Consider the following 26,129-nt stretch of genomic DNA (forward strand, 5'->3'; position numbering starts at 1 on the left):
CCTTACAGTACATCTGGTTTTTGTGTATGTGTAATCTGTAATCCCACTGGTTCTGTTTCTCTGGAAAACCCTTATACAGCCAGTGAAAAGCTTTCACTCCAACACTCTTGTGAAAGCTGAACCTGTCCACACAGGAACAAGCTGGTTATCAACTTGACTTTTGGTCAGATTGCTGAGCAGGATAATAATTGAACCGGTCGGTACTTTGAGGTCTTTCCTTATTGCGTACAAAGGGGGAAGAGAGTGCTGAAATATTCCTCAGGACTCATCTGCTACTGGGTGTGTACATTATCCCAACACTTCTTAAGGGATTTTCAGAGGTGAGAGCCACGAAGAAGGAGTGTGAATAAAGTGGAGAGAAACTGCATGTAAAGAAATAATTATAAATGAGTGAAATTTTAAAAATATTTGTACTCATTTACATTCATGACAACTACTTCCCAATTCAGATAGGACTGGTTTTAGAAACAAGCATCCTGTTGACGTGGGCCTTCCAAAGACTAATTTATAATTTTTGAAAGCTAATGATGAAAATATGTCATACCTTATCCAATGCATACATAGCAAACACAGGCCCATCATGAGCTTTCACTGTCTTCAGTAGGAAGATATCTTTCCAAATAAAAATATCTCCAGTAGCTGCTCCTGAGAACACTAGATCTTCCATTCGCCCATAAGAAACACACATCATTGTTTCCAATTTTCCAACACTTCCAAAAATTCCTCTTTTAGAGGTGAAGCCCCCACCTGAAGTGGACCAAGAATATGTATTATTTTTTGAAAAACTGACACCTTCTATGAGCATTTGGAATGACTGTCTTCAGTGAAAACCCAGGGTGTCTACATTATATATACATATGTACAGATGTATAAATATGGCAGAAAAATCATAAAAATATTTTAAGATTAATTTACACATTCATTAATTCAATGTTTACTGAATCCCTCCTTTGCGGCAGATACAGTGGTTGATGATGGGGTATAAAGATGAGAAGAAGAAGTTTCTTCATTCGATGGATTTAGGTTCTGGTTGGAGAGAGGACGCCATCTCGGTCCAACAAGACATGTGGCTAACCAAGGTTCAGTGCCAGTTCTGGTGCCAGACAGAGGAAGGAGTGACTAAGTGCCAGGGGTAACTAGGAAAGTCTACATGCATGCTGACCAAGGAGAATGAAAACAGCACTGGCAGGAATGTAAAATGTAAACATGTTATGTATGTCTTACCTCAATTATTATCATAAGACCTTTAGGGTAAGAAAATGAATCACTGTGTAGGAAAAGGTACATACTTCAGATTTGTCCTTGCAATGTTCACATTTCCCTGCACTTCCCAACTAGCATTGAGAAGCCCATACCCATTCCAGAAAACTATGCACAGGCTGGTTCTCCAGACATGTTGGATGCCATTGTCTCTTCTTTAAACGTAGAAAGCACTGGAACAGTTGCTTATGTTTTGTTCAGTGTAAGATTAAGCCTGGTATCAAAGCCAATACTAAGAATTCACAATCCCAATAACAGGTCTGGTTTATTAGTGAGAAAAATAAAATGTGCGTGCATGTTCTGACATGCTTACTTACTCATCCTTATCAACATTATGATGCATAAAAATTTATTCGGATCACCTACTGTGTATAGTGTCAGGGATTAATTCATGTGTTAAATTCAGTGATAAATAAAAGAACCTTCAAAGTAGTGAAAAATTTATCCACCCAATCAAAGTGATTATTTTATTTCCTGCTCAGTAGTCTAACACAATGACTGCTTTCAGAACAGATGACTATGAAAATAATTATTTTCACAGTAGAACATTTCCCAAAGCTTTCTAGTTATCGATAAACATACTTAGCAGCATATAAAGTGTTTTAAAACTTAGACATCAAGTAGCCGAGCGAATATGGGATAGCATGTCTTCCTGACACATTTTAATTTTAAATTGCTCGGTAGTGGTGGTGGCCTTTTTTTCAGTTGGATTTTGTTTTTTTTTTTATTTATTTATTTATTTTTTTTAAAGCTCTTCAACCACATAAACGATAAACCCAAAGAACAGTACCTGCTTGCTGCCAGAATTTGATGTGCTTCATCCCAACTGTAACCAGTTTGTCAACATGGTGTGGGTTACACTTTACCACAAATATCTTATCCTTATGTCCTCTGCAAGAGACCGACAAGAAAAAAAAATCCAGTTTTCATGGAAGCACTGATACAGAGTTTTATTAAAAGTATACATTTGGTTTAACTTGCATCAAACACATGTAACAGGACAAGTAAATTAGAAAATAGTTTAAAATACACATGAGGTCTATATTAAAATCACGAGCTTTGCTTTTCTTTGCACGTTTGAGCCCTCTCTTCTTACTCTAATGTTGCTACCAAAGTGTAGTAGTTTGTTTTAAACAAATTAACAAAGTATTTATAATGGATCAGAATGTCTCCACAAGATAAAATTCATGCCACCAGCATAAGATTGTAATTCTCAGGATATAGAGGTCTTGTATAGGAAAAAGGGGAAGATACTGGAGTCATATTAATGAGAAGCTTCAAATATAATATTCTTTGCTGTGGGCAGCATAACTTTAGGTTATATGAAAGTTCAGCTAGAAATTATTAACTAGGAATGGAAGCCTTTGGCTCATACCAATGGGGAGAGAAAGGATGTTGTATGTTGATTCAAGGTACTTTAGGATGCTCTGCATTCAGAAATACGAGTTGATAACCAAAGATACAGAAGGACAAATATAAAAATGAAGACTGATTGTAGACCTGGAGCTTTAGACCTGGTGTTCCATAGCGCCAGGAAAATTTTGCTATAGACTATAATCACTTTAGAATTTAAGGATTTACTGGACTTAATAGATTTTAATGGATTTAATGGACTATTTGATGGTCTTCTTTGGTATATTATGACAAAACCTTCATTATGTAAATTAAAACAGTTAACAAAAAGAGCACAGCTGACCAATATCTCTAATGAATATAAATAGTAATATTTATATAACTAATAATATATATAGATAATAATATATATAGATAATATAAATAATATCTCTAATGAATATAAATAGTAATACCTTGAATAAAATTCTAGCCAAGAAAATCCACTAGCACATCAAACAATCAGACTTTATGACTGAATGCAAGGGTAGTTTATTATGAAGGACTCAAATAGTACAATTCATCATATTAACATGCCTAAGAAAAATTATGTCATTTCACAGATACTGAAAAGTTATTTTACAAAAATCTAACACTCATGTGTGATTTAAAAATAGTCAATTCACACTCAGTAAAGTAGGAATTAATGGAGATTTATCTCTTAGACATTTATATTTCCCTCAAGTCCTTGGCTCTCATTGAAAAACCCAGATTCATTCAAGAATAACTATACACAGGCTGACTCTCCATATGTTATGCACCATTATCCTTTAGAAGCATAAAGTGCTGAAACAGTAGCTTATTCAAGATGTGTTTTTGTGTGTGTGAACGCAAAGTCAGATTCTTACTTAATGTCATTCCCAATAAAATCAGGAACAAGATTATTACCACTGCTATTTAACCTTGTATTTAACATATTAACAAATGCAATTAGGTAAGATTTTAAAATTAAAGGCTTAGGAGCTGGAATGGAAGAGGTAATACTATTTCTATTTGCAGATGATATAATTATTTACCTAGGAAATTCAAAAGAAGTAATGTAAAAACAATGACAAACAAGATAATTTAGTCAAGCTGCAGTGTATAAAATTAAACAATCAATAACCTTAATATATACAAAAAAAAAAACAACCAAAAAGTAATAACAAATGATTCTATAAACAGCAAAAAAATCAAGGCATAAATTTACAAGAAATTTGTATCAAACATAAGTGAGTGAAACAAAACTCCACATCTGTAAGATGGAAAAAAAGACTTAAAAAATGGTAATACATTCCATGTTCTTGGTTGGAAAATTCAATCATAAAAGTGTAAATACTCCCTAACTTAAAAAAATTTTTTTCAACTTGATTGCAATAAAAAAAGAGCTTTTGGTGTTTATTTGCCTTTTTTTTTTTTCAACGTTTTATTTATTTTTGGGACAGAGAGAGACAGAGCATGAACTGGCGAGGGGCAGAGAGAGAGGGAGACACAGAATCGGAAACAGGCTCCAGGCTCTGAGCCATCAGCCCAGAGCCTGACGCGGGGCTCGAACTCACGGACCGTGAGATCGTGACCTGGTTGAAGTCGGACGCTTAACCGACTCCGCCACCCAGGCGCCCCTATTTGCTTTTTAATCTGGGGTTAGACTCCTTGATTTTAAAGTTCTCATGGAAGAATAAACCAGCAGTAATCATCAGGAAAACTCTAAAAAGGAAAAGTGGGAAGAGTAGCTCTCCTAGATATTAATATAATTTATAAAGCCTCCATAATTAAAACAGTGGGGTATTGGTGCACAAATTGATAAACTAATGGCAAAATAGAACATGTATAAAGAGACCCAAATGAATATTAAAATGTAGTATATAACAAAGATAGGATCTCAAATCAAGGGGGAAAAGATGAACTTTTAAAGTAATTGGTGTATGTCACCAAATGCTGGAGGATGTGGGGCAATAGGAGCTCTTGTACATTGCTGATGGGAATCCAGAATGGTACAGGTACCTTGGAAGACAGGCTGTTTCTTACAAAACTAAACATATTCTCAACAAAACTAAAAGGCAGCCTATGAAATGAGAGACGATATTTACAACCACATATCTGATAAAGGGTTAGTATCCAAAATCTATAAAGAACTTCTCAAACTCAACACCCAAAAAACAATCAACCTAGTAAAGAAGTGGGCGGAAGACATGGATAGACGCTTTTCCAAAGAAGACATCTAGATGGCTAACAAATGCAAGAAAAGATGCTCCACATCGTTCATAATCGGGGAAATACAAATCAAAACCATGATGAGATACCACCTCACACGTGTCAGAATGGCTATAATTAGCACTACAAGAAACAACAGGTGTTGGCAAGAATGCGGACAAAGGGGAACCTCTTGCACTGTTGGTAGAAGTGGAAACTAGTACCATCACTCTGGGGAACAGTATGGAGGCTCCTCAGAAAGTTAAAAATAGAACTACCCTACAATCCAGCAATTGCACTACCAGGTATTTACCCAAAAGATACAAAAATACAGATTCAAAGGGGTACATGCACCCCAATTTTTATAGCAGCATTATCAACAATAGCCAAACTATGAAGAAAGCTCAAATGTCCATTGACTGTTAAATGGATAAACAAGATATGGTACATATATACAATGGAATATTACCCAGCCATCAAAAAATGAAATCTTGCCATTTGAAGTGATGGCAGCTAGAATGTATTGGAGCTAGATGGCAGCTAGAATGATGGAGCTAGAATGTATTATGCTAAGCCAAATAAGTCAATCAGAGAAAGACAAATACCATATGATTTCATTCATATGTGGAATTTAAGAAGCAAAACAGATGAGCATATGGGAAGGGCGGGGGAGAAGAGAGAGGGAAACAAACCACAACCAATTCTTAACAATAGAGAACAAACTGAGGGTTGATGGAGAGTGGTGGGTGAGAGGTGGATTAGATGAGTGATGAGTATTAAGGAGGGCACTTGACGGGATGAGCACTAGGTGTTGAAGGTAAGTGATGAATCATTGCGTTCCACTCTGGAAACCAATATTGCACCATATGTTAGCTAACTAAAATTTAGATTAAAAAAAGCAATGAACCACCCCCCCCCCGACCTCGCACGTGGGCACACACGCACACACACACACGCACACACACACACGCACAAAACAAAAAAAACCCTCAAAACTAAATATATTCTTACCACGATACCCTGCAATTGTGTTCCTCAGTATTTACTTAAAGGACTTGAAAACTTATATCCACACAAAAATCTGTATGGATGTTTACAGCAGCTTTAATTGGCAAAGAGAAGACATGGAGGAACCTTTGGTGGAGTCTTTTAGGGTTTTCTCTATATACAATCATGACATATGCAAATAGTGACAGTTTTACTTTTGCCTTACCAATTTGGATGCCTTTTATTTCTTTTTCTTGCCTGATTTCTGCAGTTAATATTTCCAGTACTATGTTGAATAAAAGTGGTAAGAGTGTACATCCTTGTCTTGTTCCTGATCTTATTAGAGGAAAAGCTTTCAGTTTTTCACCATTCAGTATGATGTTAGCCGTGGGTGTTTCATACATGGTCTTACTATTGGAACTAATAAATGAGCTTAATAAAGTTGCAGAATACAAAATTAATACACAGAAATCGGTTGCATCTCTATACACCAATAACAAAACAGCAGCAAGAGAAATTTAAAAAGATCCCATTTATAATTGCACCAAAAAGCATAAAATATCTACAAATAAATTTAACCACAGAGGTTGAAGAACTACACTGTGAAAACTGTAAGATATTGATGAAAGAAACTGAAGACAACACAAACTAAAGGAAAAATACATGATGCTCATGGATTGGAAGAATTAATATTGTTAAAATGACCATAATACCCAAAGCACTTTAAAGATTCAGTGCAATCCCTATCAAAATATCAATAGCACTTTTCAAAGAACTACAACAAATAATCCTAAAGTTTGTATGGAACCACAAAGACCTTGAATAGTGAAAGAAATATTGGGAAAGAACAACACAGGAGGTTATCAAAATCCCAGATTTCAAGATACACTACAAAGTTATAGTGATCAAAACAGTATGGTACTGGCACAAAAACAAACACATGAATCAATGGAACAGTATAAGGAGCCTAGAAACAAATCCACGCCTATAAGGTCAATTAATTTATGAAAAAGGAGGCAAGAATTTATAATGGATAAAAGACAGCCTTTGAATGAAAGGTGCTGGGGAAATTGGAAAGGTACACGAAAAGGAATTTCTTATATCTTATACAAAAGTAAACACAAATAGATTAAAGACCGAAATGTGAGACCTGAAACCATCAAAGTCCTAAAATAAAACATGGGCAGTAATGTCTTGGACACTGACCTCAATAACGTATTTCTAGATAGGTGTCCTCAGGCAAGGGAAACAAAAGCAAAAATAAATTATCAAGACACCAAAATAAAAAGCTTTTGCACAGCAAAGGAAACTGTCAACAAAACAAAAAGGCAACCTAGTGAATGGGAGAAGACATTTGCGAATGACATATCCAATAAGAGGTTAATATCCAGAATAAAGAACTTATACAACTCAACACCATAGAAAAATCCCATTAAAAAATGGACAGGCGTGAATGGGTGGCTCAGGTGGTTGAGCATCTAACTCTTGGTTTCGGCTCAGGTCATAATCTTGCAGTTTTGTTGAGTTCAAGCTCTGCATTGGGCTCTGTGTGCTGACCTCAGGGAACCTGCTCGGGATTCTCTCTTCCCCTCTCTCTGCCCATTCCCCGCTCTCATACTTTTTGTGTCTCTCAAAACAAATAAGTAAGTTTTTAAAAAAATGGGCAGAAGACCTGAATAGATATTTTTCCAAAGAAGACATACAGGTGGCCAACAGACACATGAAAATATGTTCTATATCACTCATTATCAGAAAAATGCAAATCAAAACCACAATGAGGTATTACCCCACACGCATCAGAATGACTACTATCAAAAAGACAAGAAATAACAAGTGCTGGTGAGGATATGGAGAAAAGGGAAACCTATGCACCATTGGTAGGAATGTAAATCGGTGCAGCCACTGTTGACAAAATAGTATTGAGGTTCCTCAATAAATTAAAAACAGAAATATTATAGGATGCAGTAATTTCACTACTGGGTATTTACCCAAAGAAAATGAAAACACTAATTCTGAAAGATATATGTGCCCCTATGTTTACTGCAGCTTTATTTAGAATAAACAAGCTATGGAAGCAACCCAAGTGTTCATCCATACATGAATGGATTAAAAAGATGTGGTGTGTACACACACACACACACACACACACACACACACACACACACTGGAATACTACTCAGCTATTAAAAAGAATGAAATCTTGTCATTGTGGCAACACAGATGGACATAAAGGGTATTGCGCTAAGTGAAAAAAGTCAGACAGTGATAAATGCCATATGATTTCACTCACATGTGGAATCTAAAAACCAAAGCAAATGAACAAATCAAACAAAATAGAAAGATTCATAAATACAGAAAACATACTGGTGGGGAATGAGCAAAATAGCTGAAAGGGACTAAGAAGTACAATCTTAAAGTTACAAAATAACTAAGTCACCAATGCAAAGGACAGCAAGAAACAAAGTAATATTTTAAAAATTTTGTATGGTGACAGAAAACTACCCTTATCATGGTAAGCATTTCATAATGTATATAAATGTCAAATCATTATGTTGTACACCTGAAACTAACATAATATTGTACACTCTACTTCAATTAAATAATAAAATAAAAATATGCTTTTAAAATTAGAAATGCTTAATGAAGTATATACAGGTCAAATGACAAGTGGTCTTAAACTTTCTTTAAAATATTTTAGCAAATAAGTCATAAGAGAAAAAAAATGAGGGGGGAGAGATCTGTACCATCTGTAGGTTGATCAACAGGGCTGAAGGGAGTCCATTATGCTGTTTCCTCCACTTCTGCGTAACTTTGAAATTTTCCACAGTAAGTTAAAAGAACAGGACAGACATCTCCATACCCATTGCATGGGCCCCAGAATGACAGGCAGGGAAAGGAGAAGGAATTGATTTTTGAACTTTCTCCCTTCGTTTGTATCAAAGTCCAAAGTGAAGCATGGACACTAAGGCCAAGACACATCACTGGAAGTATTAGAAACAAGTAGGAGACAGAGATACAAGTTTAGATATGTAAGAAGAGAAAATGTGAACACCAAGAGGACAAATAAACCAGATAACCCTAAGAGACTTTAAGCATCCAAAGATTTCTTGATTGGAGGAAAATCCCCACAGATTCTAAATCATTAATAAAAACTTTAAAGAAAAGATGCTAGAGAAGACTGACAGGAAAATTGAGAGCAGGTATAACGAATTACATTCCCTGTACAGACATGAACACTGTTTTGTGTTTATACAATCTCACCTATGAATAAAAATGGATCAAAATACTAGACCAATGTTTACCGAAGAATGTATGCTAAAACGTTGGCTATGTCGTGGGCAGTGTAATTGTGATTTTCATTTTCTTCTCAGTGCTTTTTTGGACTTTGAATTTCTGTAAGGATCACACACTATTTTGAAAACTCTCTGTTTTCACTTTAAGAATGTTATTCTAAAAAAAAATACACATTTTTAAAAAGGAAAGTGAGAAAAGAAATGTGCCAATTTGGTATACAGGAGGCTTCGTCATATTCACTAAAGGTGTGTAAAGGTAGGGACCTATAATAAATAAAGCAACAAAGCTAAAACGGAAGTACATACACACCTGCTCATCCTGGGCCTACATGGTGTCCCAGGCTTTCCAGTAGCATAGTTATTTCACATTGACAGCCCAATTATTCTTGTTAGGCACCTTGATAACTCTATCTTTCATCTACTGCATTCAAACTTTTGAGATGAAACATATCAAGAATAATTAGCCACTGTCCCCCATAGCCCTATTACTGGTGCATTAGAAATGCAAGTAAAGGGAAAGAAAGGTACCAGATTATCTCATTATTCATCTCTGACACTGACATTAGGCCATTTAATCACGGCCCATAAGAGATTGACTTTGGTTATTAAATGGGTTACTTGTAGGTTACACTAAAACATGAACAAACTTCAAAAGGAAAAAAAAAAGACTTAATTCATTTTTAATGGAGGGAACTGAAATCTTTTATGAAAGTTAACAAAGAGGAAAAGAAAAATTGTTCCAAGAGATTTAATCAAGTCTCAGAGAGATCGTGCAATAAGATCTCTACATGCCAATCTTGAATTTCTCTAATTTCTCTGAGCTGATAAAAAAGAAGCTTCGATTAAACATTTTCACAACGGAGGGGTGGGTTTGGAGAGTGCAGTGTTGTTCTGGAGGCACACCTTCCCACTGGGCACCTGCAGCATTGGTGGTGACACCATCATGGCTACTGACTTGCCCGTCCCTCCACAGGGAACTCTCACATCCTGGGAGATAGGGATTATTGTAGAAGACCGTCTGGCCAAAGCAGTGCCGGCTGCCAGAAGCAAGCTCACTGCTAAGCCTTGCTAGTGCCCAACGCTGGCAATGATTTGACACACAAAAGTGCAAAGGAGGGGTGTCACTGATCTGGCCTTTCTAAGAGTAAATTAAGCCCTCTCAGGAACCAAGAAGACTCCTTGAAGCCAGTAAGGTACCATCAGTAAAGTATCACCTGTTTTCCTTTGTCACTTCTTTCAGGTCCCAGTTTTTTTCTTTTTAAGATATATATATATATATATATATGTGTGTGTGTGTGTGTGTGTGTGTGTATGTATATATATACATACATATATACATACACACATATATATATTTATGTATGTGTGTGTATATATATATATATATATATATATATATATATATATATATATTTAGTACTCTCTACACCCAATATGGGGCTCAAACTTATAAACCCCAAATCAAGAGTTGCATGCTCTACTGACTGAGCCAGCCAGACACACTTATGCCTCAGTTTTTAATGTTTCTATCTGCTTAAGTATGTAACTTAATGTCATAAATAGGTTTTTATTTATGTGTATATTTATATGATCACACAAATATGTGTAAATGTGATGGAAATAGGCATTTATGGAAATATTTACTTATTTGTTATTTTATTTTTTTTATTTTTTTTTTTTAATTTTTTTTTCAACGTTTTTATTTATTTTTTTTGGGACAGAGAGAGACAGAGCATGAACGGGGGAGGGGCAGAGAGAGAGGGAGACACAGAATCGGAAACAGGCTCCAGGCTCCGAGCCATCAGCCCAGAGCCTGACGCGGGGCTCGAACTCACGGACCGCGAGTTCGTGACCTGGCTGAAGCCGGACGCTTAACCGACTGCGCCACCCAGGCGCCCCAACTTATTTGTTATTTTAAAATCTAGTAGTCTTCAAAGAACTTTAGCAATCCTTGACATTCCTTCTTGGAAAGAGCCCTGGTTAATATTACAATGCAAAAATATTCTTGGAGGGCAATTTTGCAGGTGTCCTGTTTTAGGAATGTGACATAAGGCTTGGGAGCAATTCCACAAATAAAGTGTGTTACTAACATAATGATGTTAAGTCACTTTGTGTTAACTAAATAGAAGTGACACTACCAAGCATATCGAATAGATTCCTTTGACATATTAATAAAAATTTCTTTCTTCCATTTCTATGAATGTTTCTGGCATACAACGGGGGAGACACAGAAGGTTGCACAGGTTTTTTTTTAGCAGGAAAATTGCTTTTCTGTTGCTTTGGAGATGCAGACAAAGGCTTTGCCTGCAATAATCTGCACTGCAGTTGGTATGTTATCAGAAATATTAAACTAAAATTCAGTCCATGAGTCTAAAGGGAAAGGAGAGTTCTAATTAAGAGCGGAATCCGAGTGCCAGTTGGGGGTGATAGAACAGTGAGGAATACTTGACAGATACCAGGAAGGCCCACTTGGGCAGGCAGATTTGGGAGCTGTCTTTTGCTGCCAAGAATTTAATCTCAACCGCACTTATCAGAAAAGCTTTTCTTTTCCTCCTAAGACAGTCAGCTGGAGTCCTCAGGGCTCCATCTGCTCCTCCTCTGAGTCCCCAGCAACGGAGAGATTTTCGTTTACTAAATCAAATTGCAAAAAAACCCTTTTTTTCTTATGTAATATTGTGAAGGGAAGTATTAATTTACAAAGTGAATACTGGGGTTCAAAGCCATTAACTTAAAAATGATTTTATACCAAAAGACAGAAGGGAAATTGGTTAATGTAGACAAGAACTAGTGGAGAGGGAAAGTGATAACCTGTCTTGGGCAACAAATTCGATCACTGGGCCTTGGCTGCCAACCGTGCTGACCTCTGATCATGGCTGGGCACACAGCTAAGCCCTATGTAAGTAGGAGTAGAAAGTAGTGTTGAGACTTCAGGCTGATTCAGCAGGGAGGGAGCCTGGGGTAACGGAGGACAGGTGGTCTATAAACAGCAGACGGTCTTAGAAAAGTCTATTTATAAGACAGGGAGATTAGGGAAACAATTTGCCTGCTTTGAAAGCGAGTGGCAGATGCACACGATGGGGCCTCCTTTTCCAGCATGCGACAGCTTCATGACAAATGGTACCTCTGACTAGAGTGACATTGACACTCCTTCACCAGATGCAAGACTGTAGAAAAACAAGGGACAAGGCCCAAGTCTGAGAAAAGCTGCTTTTCTACTGCTGGAAAAAGCTTTGATAAAGACAGCGCATATATTACTAAAACCCAAGTGACAAGTAACTCCCCGGAAAGTGTTTCAGAATTTTCCAGTTCCCTGAAACAAACATTAACTGCTGTAAGTCAGGTTTGTCACCAGGAAATATTGCAGTATGTTTTCCCTCAGGTGTTAAGCTTTCTGTGTGAATTCCATCTGAGTTTGAAGATGAAAGAAATCTCCCTAGAAAATGAAAACTAGTGACCTTTACTGGAGCGAGATAATCAGCAGGATGCTGCAAGACCTCAGCACCTTCTTACCTTGTGGTGGCTATCTTTTCTCCCTTTTTCCAGTCCCAAAACACAATACTGTGAAAATCGTCTAAACCAACCGACACCAGACATTTTCCATCAGCTGTATGAAAACAACACAAATGTCAAGTGACTCATTTCTTCGATGAAACACCAAAACATTTCATTCACTGTAATGATGAATACAAAATTGATCTTAAGAATATTATTTAGGCTCCAATACATTAGAAGTATCATATGCTGAAGGGACCTCACTGAATGAAATGTGTAACAGTGATAGCTGAGCTTCTTAATGTACAACAACTGGTTGATGAATTAAATCACTGATCTAACATTCCAGTGTCAGACACGGAGCCGGGAGAAGCCTCTCAGTTATGTCTCAAAAACCTTGTCTATTTTATGACAAATCTCATGACATTTATTCAAAGAACCATTTGGCTTTGTGACTATATTTTCAGCTTAAAAACACTGGGTTCTATTTAAACCTCCAAGATAAGAGCATTTGTAGAAAATAAATTTAATCTCAAAAATTCTTTCACAAGATGATTTTGTAATTAAAAAATCCTAACCTCTTTATTTCCCTATTTTAAATGTAGTAGGCTTGTTATAGGACACTTAGAAAATATAGATAAAGGAAATTTATAAATCACCTCAATTTATAGGCCTACCTTTGGTGTATTTCCTGTCATTTTCTCTACATAAATGTGCTTTTGAAAAACAAAACCAGGATGATAATGAACATCCTATTTTCTGATCTTTTTTCAATTGTTATATAGTGAACATTTTCCCTTAGTATTAAATATTATTTATAAGATTACCAATGGTTACTATAATGTAGACACTTGGGTTGTTTTCCAAGAAAAAAAACTTACTTCCAAGAAAAAAAAAATTGTACTTTGTATGTACAATTAAATTTGAAAACCAAAATTGTTAACTTGCTTTTTCCCTTCAAGACCAAAGAAGCCGTGCAGTCAGTCTTTCCTTTGCTGCCTCCTCACAAGCCAGATTCATAGGAGGAGTATATGGAGTCAGCGATTCTACCCTAGCTTCGTGCTGGTTAGGATATAGGTGACCAGACTCAACACGTATCAGTTGAACAGAGTGTCTTCCTGGTCTACGGAGGACCCACAATATGAGAGGATAAAGAAACACAAGTATGTGATCAACTATTTCCAAGTCTGGGGTCAATGCCACATTAGAGTTGCCAGGTAAAATAAAGGAAGCCTACTTAAACTGTAATTTCAGATAAGTAATGAGTAATTTCTTATTGTAGGTCCATGTAATATTTAAATTATGTATTTACACTTATATGGCCTGAGACATACTTTGTATTAAAATTTATTTGACTTCCTGTATTTCTATTTGCTACATCTGGCAACGCTCCCCAAATGCTAGCCAATGCCCAAACTGTGAGTGCCCTTACTGGGGCCAGACACTATTCCCCAAGCTACCGGGAACCATGGTCTGCTCCTTCTCCAGAGGAAGGAGCAGAGTCAGAGGAAGGAAGAGCCTGGCTTCACTAACAGATCCTCCTCAATCCTGGACTGCTGGTAAGTATGAGGCAAGGATTTGGAAGTTACATGAACCATTTCAAGCTACTAGGCTCAGTATTAGAAGAGACATTTCATGCTTTCCACAAGTCCTAAATGATCATCAGGTGATTACTATAAACAAATGTGTCTTCTGAATCACAATGAACGATATGTCCTTACGCTGAACCGTTATCAGGCTTTAAATTGTGTGAGGTTTCTTTTTTCTTTTCTTTTTTTTTTTTTTTTTTTTAACAGAGTTGGGGGTCAAATTCATTACCCTGAGATCAAGACCTGACTGAGCTCAAGAGTTGGACCCTTAACCAACTGAGTCACCCTGGTGTCCTCAAGGCCTCTTTTCTATACGTTTGGGAGAGGGGACTGGTAATGGCTTCCTATTCATTACCAATATTACTCACTCTTTCCATACCTTTTGGGATGGCCTGGTTGTGCTTCTGTATTAGCATGCTTCTGTATTTTTGTGATTTGATTGACAGATTGGAGCTTCCTCTCTCTGTTTTTAGATTATAAGCTCTGCTAAGGCTTATAGTAATCATATCACATTTCCTCTGTGATCCTCCCACTAAGCTAGTTTCCAATGAGCGTGGAGATTGGTGACACTGAGGATGACGAGGGAGATAAAGATAGAATGTGTGTACGGATGCTATGAAGGGAAAGAAATGTGCTATGTTATCTAGCTATACAAATTTTAATTGTTTTAATGATCAGTTCTTTAAAAAACATGGCACTGGTATTCAGTGTCTTTTTTCCATTTATTAAGTCTACCTTTTGTGTTTTCCTTTGTAACCTGTGTAGCTCTATTAATATGTCCTTAGATGGCAAGCATCCACACATTTAAAATGGCAGTTCAAGTTTTATGTCTTTTAAAGAAGTTCTCAGGGTACATTAATTTTTTTGGCTTTTTATTGGAATTTCTGCTAGGCCCCATCAGCTCGTCTTCACAATTATACAGCTTTCTACCCCAGTCTGTGACTATGAGGAGAAACAAAGAAATAGCACAAATCCAGGGGCGCCTCTACAGTCACACCTCTTCTTTAAGATAATGACCTTTTCTAAAATTCTGCAGGTGGAGGCTATTTCTGCCTGGTTTGGGAATAGAATTGGCTACATTTTTATTTTTTCCCACTTTTCACACCCCAACCCTCCCCCCAAAGAGACTTGGCTTTAGCTTTGAAAATCCATTGTTCCTTGACCAGTTGGAGGTTTTGGGGTTTTTTTTTGCCATGTTTTTAGAGTCGAGGTAATGTCCTTTTAAATCTTTCCAGTCACAGTATGTATTAATTATGGATAGTGACAAAGTCCAGAAATAATTCTAAGGTACTTAATGTCAATAGTAAGGGGCATATTAGAAAGAGAGAATTTCTACCCAATTACAAGTTGGTCCTTGCATTCAGGGCTCATAAAAAATGCATAGATTTTCAGAATTGAACACAGTGAAATCCAGTTAGTCTTAGAGGTGTCCTTGGGGAAATCAGTATTATTCAGTGAAGATTTTAAAAAATATGAGGATAATATTAAACTAAAAAAGATTTATGTGGCTGAAACTTTCTGTTTCTACTCTGGTTTTCTATTCATGTGGAAGCACCTTCTATCTTGTAAGCACAAAAACAAAGATGGGCCCATTTTCCCTAGACAATGCTAATACGTTCACAAAGCTAAGGAGTCACTCAATTAAGTGAGATAATGTAAATTCATTCATTCCTGTTCACAGAGAGTTACGGATTATATTGTAAGAAATGCTTTTCATTAAAAATGTCTTTCCATTTGCTGTGGAACAGTGGCAAGTATAGATTAATGTAAACCCCAATGTATAATTGCTTATTTGTTGTCTATTTTTCACATCATTTGCCTGTTTTGTATTTCCATGATAATTTCTTTTTCTAATAAGGGGCAAATGTACTATCAGGTCTCCACAGAACCTCCTCAAACGAGCTGACTTATAAGAGATGGCTGGATATGGGGTCCAGAGTACACAGATGGTGCCACCAGCTAGGTAATGACCAATGTTGGTGCCCTGTTCACATGGTTAAGTAGGGAAATCTTAATAATCTCCTGTTTTGACTACTCACTTTTCTATCACTTTTCAAAAGAAAGGTAGAGCTGCTCCTGTTCCAATTCACATACATGTGTGATCTGAGGTTGTTCTAGGACAAGACTCTCTTTTCACTGGGGGATGTTCATGTGGAAGCCTCTCTGTACCACGTGTCCATTCCACCTTTACACTGGTGAATGGGGGTGGGGCAGGTGGAGACACGTGCCTTTGGGCGGAGTCAGTGACACTGAGGGCTCCAGGGCACAGCTTCTGCCAGCTCACAACCCCAGGCTTAGTGGCCTTTTCCCTGCACTGAGGCCAGGAGATGTGGGTTCTAGCTCAGGATCTGCCACGGTTTGACTTTTACCACAGCCAAACCACCAAACTCTGTGGATCTCCCATTCTTGGCTGGTAAGGTGATATAGGGCTTCCAGTACATCGTTGCTGAAGAAATATGGCTCACCCTCCCCCCCCACCACCCCAGTCATTGTTATCTGGGCAACAGAGACTATATTGTTGAGACTGAAATATCCTTTTTATGCAGAGAATATTTGTATCACAATATTCCTTTATTTGCCCAAAATGGGAATTAGAAGCAATGACAGAATCAGCTTCTCAACCTCTTTCTAAAACATCTGGTTTCTCTCCCCAGGCAACTGGTGTGAGGGGCTACCTTATGAGGGAAAGATTTCAAAGTTCACTTAACTCTCTTGATCTTTCCTTCTACAAACTACTAGGTATGGAAGAGAGAGAACTTCCTGGAAATACAGAGGTCAAGTTACTGGGTACCAGTGTATCTGTATTCAATGTCTTTGATCCTCTAATGCCATCCCTAAAAGGTATGTAAGTAACATTTTGATGTATCTAAATGTAAAAACCAAGAAATTAATTTTACAGAGAAAAGATTCTAATGATTATTTAATTCTATTTATATTATTCTAAATTTCCTGCCCCTCTGTTTATATGTTAATTTACATACACACATTTTCAGTGGAAATCAGTGAATAGATGCTATTTTGAGTTCTATTTTTCTCTTTCACTTAACTTGATACATAGAAATATGTATGAAATACACACAGTCAACATACTTGTCATTTTAAATTACAGCTTTTATTATATGCTGTCAAATTGTCTGCTGGAGTTACTGAGTCAATTTTTAATGTTTCCAAAAATATGAATACTGTATATTAGGTTCTCCATAATTTAGTGCACAATCAGGTTTTATTATTTTATTTAGTTTTGCTACTTTAATGGGTATCTTACTACTTTTTCAGAGTACATTTATTAATACAATTTTTATATTAAGTATACACATATGTATTGGCTAGCAAAGTTAATTTTAGGAAAAGGGAGGTCTGGCTATTGAGGGAAAAAAGCAGAAGAAATTCACTCACATCCTTAGAAGAGAACCATGTTTGAACTCAAATTATGATTTCCTTTTAGATTTTACTGCTTTATCAAGGATGTATGACACTTCCAGTTTAAAACTGTATGTCCATCAAACTTCTGGAAGTTTAGGACTTTGTATTTGCTGTGACTTGGTGTGTTATCTGGGCTTCCCACTGTTCTCGCTTCCTTGGTATTCACATGCTTTCTCGACCTCACATGTCTGCCAGTGTGGAGTAGGAACTCTTTAGCCTTAAGTTTTACTGGTTCAATAACCACAGAGAGTATTGAGCAACTTCTAATATGATGTAACAATTCAGATTTCTACAGCAGTTTACAGTATGTGAGGATGTGCATGTCACAAAAATATTGCCCAAACCGTTCCATGTTGCTATAGGTGAAAAAATAAAGTTAATTTTCACCCCAACACAGTTTACAATGTGAAGTACCAGTAGTAATAGTGAAAGGCAAGACAAAGTATATTAGGCAAAGCTCCATTCATGCCTCCACATTTTTGGAAGAGCTTCTGTGTCCATAGCACTACAATATGTGCAGTGGGGAAGAGAGACATGGGCTCTACTGCCCAAGTAGCTTATTGAATGAGAAACATTGACCCAGACAGCTACTGTACCACATGGACTCCAACAGGTAGCATGAGAGCAATGACAACAATGGGCTAAGAGATGTAGAAGAAGGGACAAGGTTATTTCTCCCTGGAAGGCTGTAGGAGAAACTTTCAGCTTGGTCTTAAAGGATGGTAGAACTTGAACAGACACATGGCAGCAGCATGAACAAAGGGACACGGGCAAAAAAAAGGACAGTCCTGCATTTAGGGAGATGTAAAGGAACACAAATGGGTAAGTGGGTAGAAACACTGCTAAGGAAGGTTGAAGCCAGATCATGGAAGGTCATGAGTGTCCAACCAAGGGCTCGGCCCTGAGTCAGTCAACTGACATGAGTCTACAGGGGGGCAATGTAACTGTGCTTCCAAAAGATTCCAGAACTGGGTAGGATGGACCAGAGAACATGGGAATGGAATCAAAGACCAATATGGCAGAGATGAGAGGGAGTCTGGGCTTGAGCAAGGAGACTAGAGAGTGAGGGATGTAGGAAAGAGAATGCAGTTGTGGAGTCATGGAATTTAATGACTACCATTACACACACTGCACATATTAAACATTTGAATGGGATTTAGAAATAAAGAAATTACAGTATCAGTTTTCAGTAAAAAGTTTATACTTTTTTTCTACCAATCTAACTTCTACTATTGGGATTAAAAATTCTAGGTAAAAACACCTTCTGTAACAGACCCTTATTCTCCTTTCTAGCTTAAAGATACAGCCTCACCCTAAAGAAAATTACATTCATCAGTTAGTATTCTACTAGCACTGCGTTCAAATTCTAAATTAAAGAGATGGAAAATCCAGTTCTAGTTTTCAAATATGAAATTTATTTTCAAAACACGAGTGTTGTCAAGTGGCCTTTTGCAGAGAATTTGCAGCCCTCCCTCTAGTTCTTTATATTTTAAATTGCAAGTGCTGTGCTCCCACCTCTTTGGAGAGATGAAATTGATGTTCTGAGTCACTGCCAGACGTTTGCAACTAAAACTATCTACAGCAACAGCTGCTCTGGATTTCAAATTGCTCAAGCAAATGCAGAACACAGTGTGAGCTCTGGGTAATGACTTGGGAGAGAGGAAATGAACAAGACTGGGAAAGGCCTTTCGTATAATCCAAAGGCCACATATTTTTTTTGTGAGGTATTCACATATCTGATTTCCAGTCTAAGAATGGGTAGCTAACATACAAAGGGCTTACTTACCTTATTACAAACAGAACTCAACTAAATAGGAGGTTGTAAAACAAAACAAAACAAAACAAAACAAAACAAAACAAAACCCAGCCCTAAGTAAAGCAGAACCATCAGTGACTTCAGCAGAAAACTGGTGCTTACCTGAAAAATCAAGTGCACACACTCCTCTCTGGTGTTGTCCTTTCAATAGTGACAAACATTTTAGAGTTTGTGTGTCCCACACATGAATAGCAGCATCTCTTCCAACCTTAAATAATAGGATGAGTGTAATTAACCACTTATAAATCATAACAAGAATGATGCCTTAGAATCACTTTCAGAGTTCCTTAAAGTCAAGTGCTGCCCAGACATCCACACATTTGGGGAGCAGGAAGACACTTGGAAATCATTGTTTTCAGGATGATAAAACTGAGGTACAAAGAGTCTAAGAGGCTTGTTCTGGGCATCAAATTGGGGGCCAGCCCAGCCTAACCTGGTACATGGCTCCCAGGCAAGGTACTTTAAAACTGCAAGTCAAACGTCCACTGTGCTTTCTGTATGAGTTCTAGATTTTTCTCTCCTGCCTTTCCAATTCCGCATAAGATTCCACTTCCTGGTCAAGCAAGTCACCTGTGTGTTGTTACAGCAATATCCTCAGAGTTCTTTCACCATCTCAAATATCTTACTCATCCCAAGAAGGCCTGGCTCTGCTTTTCCTCCCAGGAAATGACAGTTTCATGGCCTACCTGTTGGTAGGATGGATTCTCCTTGAGGGAATACAAGCTTCTCTGACACTAATCCCCAACAACAAAATTTTAATAAAGTGGTTTTCCTCACTTAATTGTAAGGGAAAGAAGAACCTTGTTGGGTGTAGTGACTATAAAAGGGAAAATGGGACATAAAACAATGCACATAACTGGGCAGAATCCAGCCAACTGCCTCACTGGTGTCTGGAGCCCCAGTTACCCCTGGAATGGCTACTGGTGCACTGGTTTGTCAATGGTCTGCCTCACACCAATTACAGTATAGAATGTGGTGTATTAAGTATACACACATGCACTGGCTAGCAAAGTTAGCCAATATATCGGTTAAAATATAAAATAATGATTTAGGCAAAATGCATGACTTTAAGTTTTATAAAAATAACTATTCACTAGATGTTATACTAGCACTAAAAGATGGTTCATTCAATAAACACTCACTGGTTACCTAGGATATACGAAGTACTGGGTATACAGTGATGAGGAAAATATATTAAGACTGCATCCATGGAACTTACTTTAGTTTTAGCTAATCCTATTTATGGATCTCATGTCAGAAGGAAATCTCTCAGAGGCTTCCCAACAGTGCTGTGTAATGTACTGGTTAATTCTTCTACTATCATGAAATGACGCAGCATTTACTGAATCCTCAGCTTATTGCCTCTTGTTTGTTTCTACCAAGTATTTCTTGAACTAGTATGTAAAGTGGACTCAAAATGAAATCCTCTTGGGCTAGACCACCATCCTAGAGGAGAACTACACACCTGCCCGGTGGCCACGTAGTCTTTCACTGGATGGATGGTCAGGCTGAGAATGTCATCATCGTGCCCCAGGTACAGCCTCTGGGAGTGTTGCTGCCTGTTGTACACAACAGCAACTGCAGCAATGTGATAGACCACTTCTCCGGTCTGCGTGTAGAACAGATTGTTTCTACAGTCGTAGCCCCTGTAACTGAAGCACAGGTCCAAGACATGCATGGTAGTTGAATGAACAGTGAACGAACAGAGCAGGAGAGGTCAGGTGGTAAACCTAACATGTTGATATGGACATGCACAAGGAGAATCCCAGGGATCTCCATAGCTGCCTAGGACAGTCGTCTTCAACACGGGTGTGAGGGCGTCTGAGGACATGTGGCAACTCTCTAACAGGGCTAATGTGTGCTGATAATTTTTTTTTTTTTAATTTTTTTTTCAACGTTTATTTATTTTGGGGACAGAGAGAGACAGGGCATGAACGGGGGAGGGGCAGAGAGAGAGGGAGACACAGAATCGGAAACAGGCTCCAGGTCTGAGCCATCAGCCCAGAGCCTGATGCGGGGCTCGAACTCACGGACTGCGAGATCGTGACCTGGCTGAAGTCGGACGCTTAACCGACTGCGCCACCCAGGCGCCCCAAGTGTGCTGATAATTTTAACAGAACTTGTTTCTAGATCCTCAACTACTGTATGTGCTCTTTTTTTTTTTTTTAATGTTTATTTATTTTTGACAGAGCGAGAGAGAGAGACAGAGCATATTGGGGAGGGGCAGAGAGAGAGGGAAACGCAGAATCTGAAGCAGGCTCCAGGCTCTGAGCTGTCAGCACATAGCCCCACGCGGGGCTCAAACTCACAGACCATGCGATCATGACCTGAGCCCAAGTCGGACGTTCAACCGACTGAGCCACCCAGGTGCCCCTGTATGTGCTCTTTCTTAAAACTGACCAGTCTGAGAACACATCTACGATGGGGAGGTTTCCCTTCTCACCTCCCCTTTCTCAATCACCTTCCTATCATGTTAGAAAGTCATTCCTCTTGTCCACCTGGACTTTCACTGTGGTGTATTACCCTGGGGCATCGAACCATCCAGGGACACCAAAACAAACTCAAGTGTGGATGTTGAAAGTGAATAATTCCAACAACTAGGTATGAAATTCTTCTGTAAGTCAAGTCATTTCCAATTCTTTGCTTTTAACAAAATTGAAGAGTGATTTGATTGAATTGACAGGTGGCAGATTAAACTATATTATTGTGTGATATATCAAAATCATGAAATAGATCATCTGTATTGCAAGAAAAATTAAAGAATTGAGTAACATTGCTATGATAAAGTTGCTTCCATTCTCTTTTACTTATTCATGTAAATAAACTCTCTCTGTGCTTGTAACTGTTAAAAAATGAAAAATGGGAATAGAACCAATGCTAAACTGTCACAATCTACCAATAATACACACACACACACACACACACACACACACACACACACACACACATGCATATCTGAATTCAGTGAAAAAAATCTTAATTTTTTTCCAATAAAATTTTTTACATTTAGTAACTACTTATTAGAATCTGTACTATATTTATGTTGGTCTGATAAACTTTGTAATACTAATAGTTGTAACAAGAATTCAATCCAGAAAAAAATTAACAATCATAGCAGCAATGTTCAATAGAAATATTATGCAAACCATGTGGGTAAGTGAAAACTTTCTATTGTCATATTAAAAAAAGATAAAGACAAACAGATGAAAAATGTTAAGAACTTTTAACCCATTATGTCTAAAATATCATGCAATCAATAGAAAACATTTAATGAAATCTCTTTCTTTCTTTTTTCATGCTAAGTCTTTGAAATCCAGTGTGCATTTTACATGTACAACACGTGTGCATTGAGACTAGCCACATTTCAAGCACTCAGTGGCTTTCAGTGGCTAGTGGGTACCATACTAGATAACACGAGTTAGAGACTTAGGATGGCAGGGAATTAAATTTAAACTGCACTTATATACATTTCTTCCCTCGCAGAAGGTATGATAGGGTGATCAACAAAAGGCTTTCAAGCATAAAAATATTACATTAGTGTAATATTCATGTAATATTCTATGGGAGAAGTGGAACAGAAATATGAGCTCATGTATTTTTAAAATTGATGATGGTGAGAAACAAATATGAATGACATTTAGGTTCCAACGTAAATGAATTAGGTTCATTTGAACCTAATGAATTAGGTTCCAACATTCCACGTAAATGAATGATGTATTAATAAAACACTAGATGTTATATTCTTCACAATCATTTAACCTTATGTTGAAAAAAATTTTTTTTTATTTTTTTAATGTTTATTTATTTTTGAAGGGGAGAGAGACAGAGAGAGAGAGAGCATGAGCCAGGAAGGGGCAAAGAGGGAGACACAGAATCCAAAGCAAGCTCTGAGCTGTCAGCACTGAACCCAATGTGGGGCTTAAACTTATGAACTGTGAGATCATGACCTGGGCTGGAGTTGGGACAGTCAACCAACTGAGCCATGCAGGCACCCCAAAAAATTTTAGATGTCAACCTCAAGGGTGATAGGTTGTGTATGATATGATTTTCAAAATTCAAAATTATTTTGGCCATATGTGAGCAAAATTGTTTAAAGGAAATACTGTCAGAGTGGAGCCAACTAAATAGAACAGGAGATATGGGGATAATGGGAGCAGCAATGGCAGAGACAATGGAGCATGATAACAATGGGCCACAGAAACATACCCATCATGGAAGTTACTGAAGCAGGAAACATCTAGATACACACACTGTTATGGCCAGAGAACATCAACTAAGAATACTGGACAGATAATCATGGTTAAAATATCAAGTTCAGGTAAGTACACACTGGAGAGAAGAGCCAGCCTGAAGTGGGTCAGCACCAAGAAGAGAGGACCCCACTGCTCTGCTGATAAGGCTGGTGACAGGCACCCACCCGTGTATGAACTGGAGTTTCAAGCTGTCCTCAGGAGCCTTTTCTCTTTTGAGGAAGGGCACTGCATGGTTTTTCTCTTTACTTTGTTGCTTTAGCTGAGGTAGATCTTCTTTGTAAACCTTAAAGCATAGCAGAAAACATTTAGTTGAGACTCTTCAGGTTTCAAAATTATTAATATCTTGGCATTCTCAGGAGGTCTTTAACTGTAGGAAATCAAGTTTTTGAGAACATGAGAAGCTAAAAATGGTCACAAGAGACAAAGTAGGTCATTATATAATGATAAATGGGTCAAATTCATCAAGAAGATATAAGAGTTTTAAATATGCACCCAACATCAGAGCACCTAAATACATACAGCACATACTAACAGAACTAAAAGGAGAAATAAACATCAATGTGTAATAGTCGGGAAGAGTCACTCTGAATAATGGATAGATGATCCAGACAAAGAATCAATAAGGAAACAGCAGATGAAGACACTGCAGACCAAGTAACCTAGCAGACATAACCAGAACATTCCATGTCTCAGTAGCAACATACACATTCTTCTCAGGATGCCTCATATGTTAGGCCACAAAACATGTCTCAATAAATTGAAAAATATAGAAATCATATCAAGTATATTTTCTGGACACTGTGGTATGAAAGTAAGATCAGTAACAGGAAGAAAGCTGGAAAATTCTTAAGTATGTGGAAATTAAACCACACACTTTTGAACAACCAGTGGATCAAAGAAGAACATAGAAACATAGAAAATATCTGAAACAAAAGAAAATGGAAACAATGTAACAAAACTTATGTGATACAGCAAAAGCAGTTCCAAGAGCAAAGTGTGTAGCTATATAAACATACATTAAGGAAAAAAAACCTCTCTGATAAACAACGGAACAATGTACCTCAAGGAACAAGAAAAAGAATACATTAAACCCAAAGTTACCAGAAGGAAGGAAATAATAAACATTAGAGTAGAGGGGTGCCTGGGTGGCTCAGTCAGTTTAGTGACGACTTCGGCTCAGGTCATGATCTCATTCATGGCTTGTGGGTTTGAGCCCAGCATTGGGCTCTGTGCTGACAGCTCAGATCCTGGAGCCTCTTCAGATTCTGTGTCTCCCTCTCTCTCTGGCCCTCCCCAACTTGCAATCTGTCCTATCTCTCAAAAAATAAATAAACATCAAAAAAATTTTTTTAAACCATTAGAAATAAATGAAATAGACAATAGAAAACAGACAATAGAAAAGACAAACAAGAGTGGCTTCTTTGAAAAGATAAACCGAACTGAATACCTAAGACATGAGACTGCATTTTACTTCCCAATGAACAAAACTAACTTGAAATATCTTTTAAATCACTGGGGTTCAAGATTTTAAGTTTAAATAATACATATTCAGAAAATATGGTATTAATTTTCTGGTAAATAAGAAAGGAAATTACTTGATAAAATCATCAATAAAAATCAATAAAATATTTTGTTATAATTTTTTTCTAAGGTGAGAAATCTCTTGATGATTCATTTGCAAAACACAGACCTCATGAATCATGGTGATCACTCTCTGGAATTATCTTCAGTCATAATCTTATGCATCTTGACAGATTAGACTCTGAGATTTAGAGCAAAGTTTGGCCTAACCTAGCACCTAAAATGTGCTGCTGATTCAGAGAACATTTCCTACAATTTAAATGTAGATAAAAAATTAGTCTGTTTTGCTACCATGTATATATGCCCTACTATCAACAGATATCAATTTAACACATTCAAAATGAAGTACAATCTATTAGTAATTGCTCATCTTCATAGGGAAAATTTTCATTTGATAAAGCTATGTAACTAGAAAGATGATATATTATAATTAAGTCTGTTTTAGATTTAATAAAAAAATTTTTAAAAAAAGGATTCAGAAGATACCTCATTATTGCTTTGTCTACTGCAGATACAATGAATTAAGCTTGTAAAATCTTAAGCTAATTATCCATCTGAGTCCATGATGCTTTCTTCAGCTCATCAACTCCTCAAGAGCACTGAATTCTGGTCTTGGCATTTCTACAGGTTATTGGAACAAGTCTCATAAACTCTGTGGACCTAAGATTCTCATTTGTAGAATAGAATAAAACTTTCTGCTCAGGAGTAATTCAAGAACAAAAAAATAATGTAAATAAGTAATATAGACGAAAGCTTCAGAAACTAAGATACCAGGGAGAATATATAAATCCTAGGCATGGATTTCAGTATAGTCAAGTCTTTTCATTCTTTGACTAACATCTTTTATTACATAAAAAAATCCCAACTAAGA

The 26,129-nt window shown here is 37.3% G+C and overlaps 1 protein-coding gene across 4 annotated transcripts in view; it reads right to left on the minus strand.

Moving 5' to 3' along the window:
- EML6 (EMAP like 6) overlaps positions 1–26,129 on the minus strand; it is a 282,419-nt gene that overhangs the window by 76,565 nt on the left and 179,725 nt on the right. For all 4 annotated transcript variants that reach the window (XR_015249223.1, XM_086701101.1, XM_025931862.2 and 1 more), the window contains exons 14-19: positions 23,842–23,960; positions 20,890–21,076; positions 19,527–19,632; positions 12,615–12,708; positions 2,051–2,151; positions 545–747 (exon numbers count right to left, since the gene is read on the minus strand). Coding sequence is in view for 3 of the 4 variants with exons in the window: in XM_086701101.1 (XP_086557227.1) it covers positions 545–747; positions 2,051–2,151; positions 12,615–12,708; positions 19,527–19,632; positions 20,890–21,076; positions 23,842–23,960 (810 nt within the window). In the remaining variant the exon portion in view is untranslated. The remainder of the gene's footprint in view (positions 1–544; positions 748–2,050; positions 2,152–12,614; positions 12,709–19,526; positions 19,633–20,889; positions 21,077–23,841; positions 23,961–26,129) is intronic.

The sequence above is a fragment of the Puma concolor genome, chromosome A3, assembly GCF_028749965.1.
Source record: "Puma concolor isolate L17-30 chromosome A3, mPumCon1.1.hap2, whole genome shotgun sequence".
Lineage (NCBI taxonomy): Eukaryota > Metazoa > Chordata > Mammalia > Carnivora > Felidae > Puma > Puma concolor.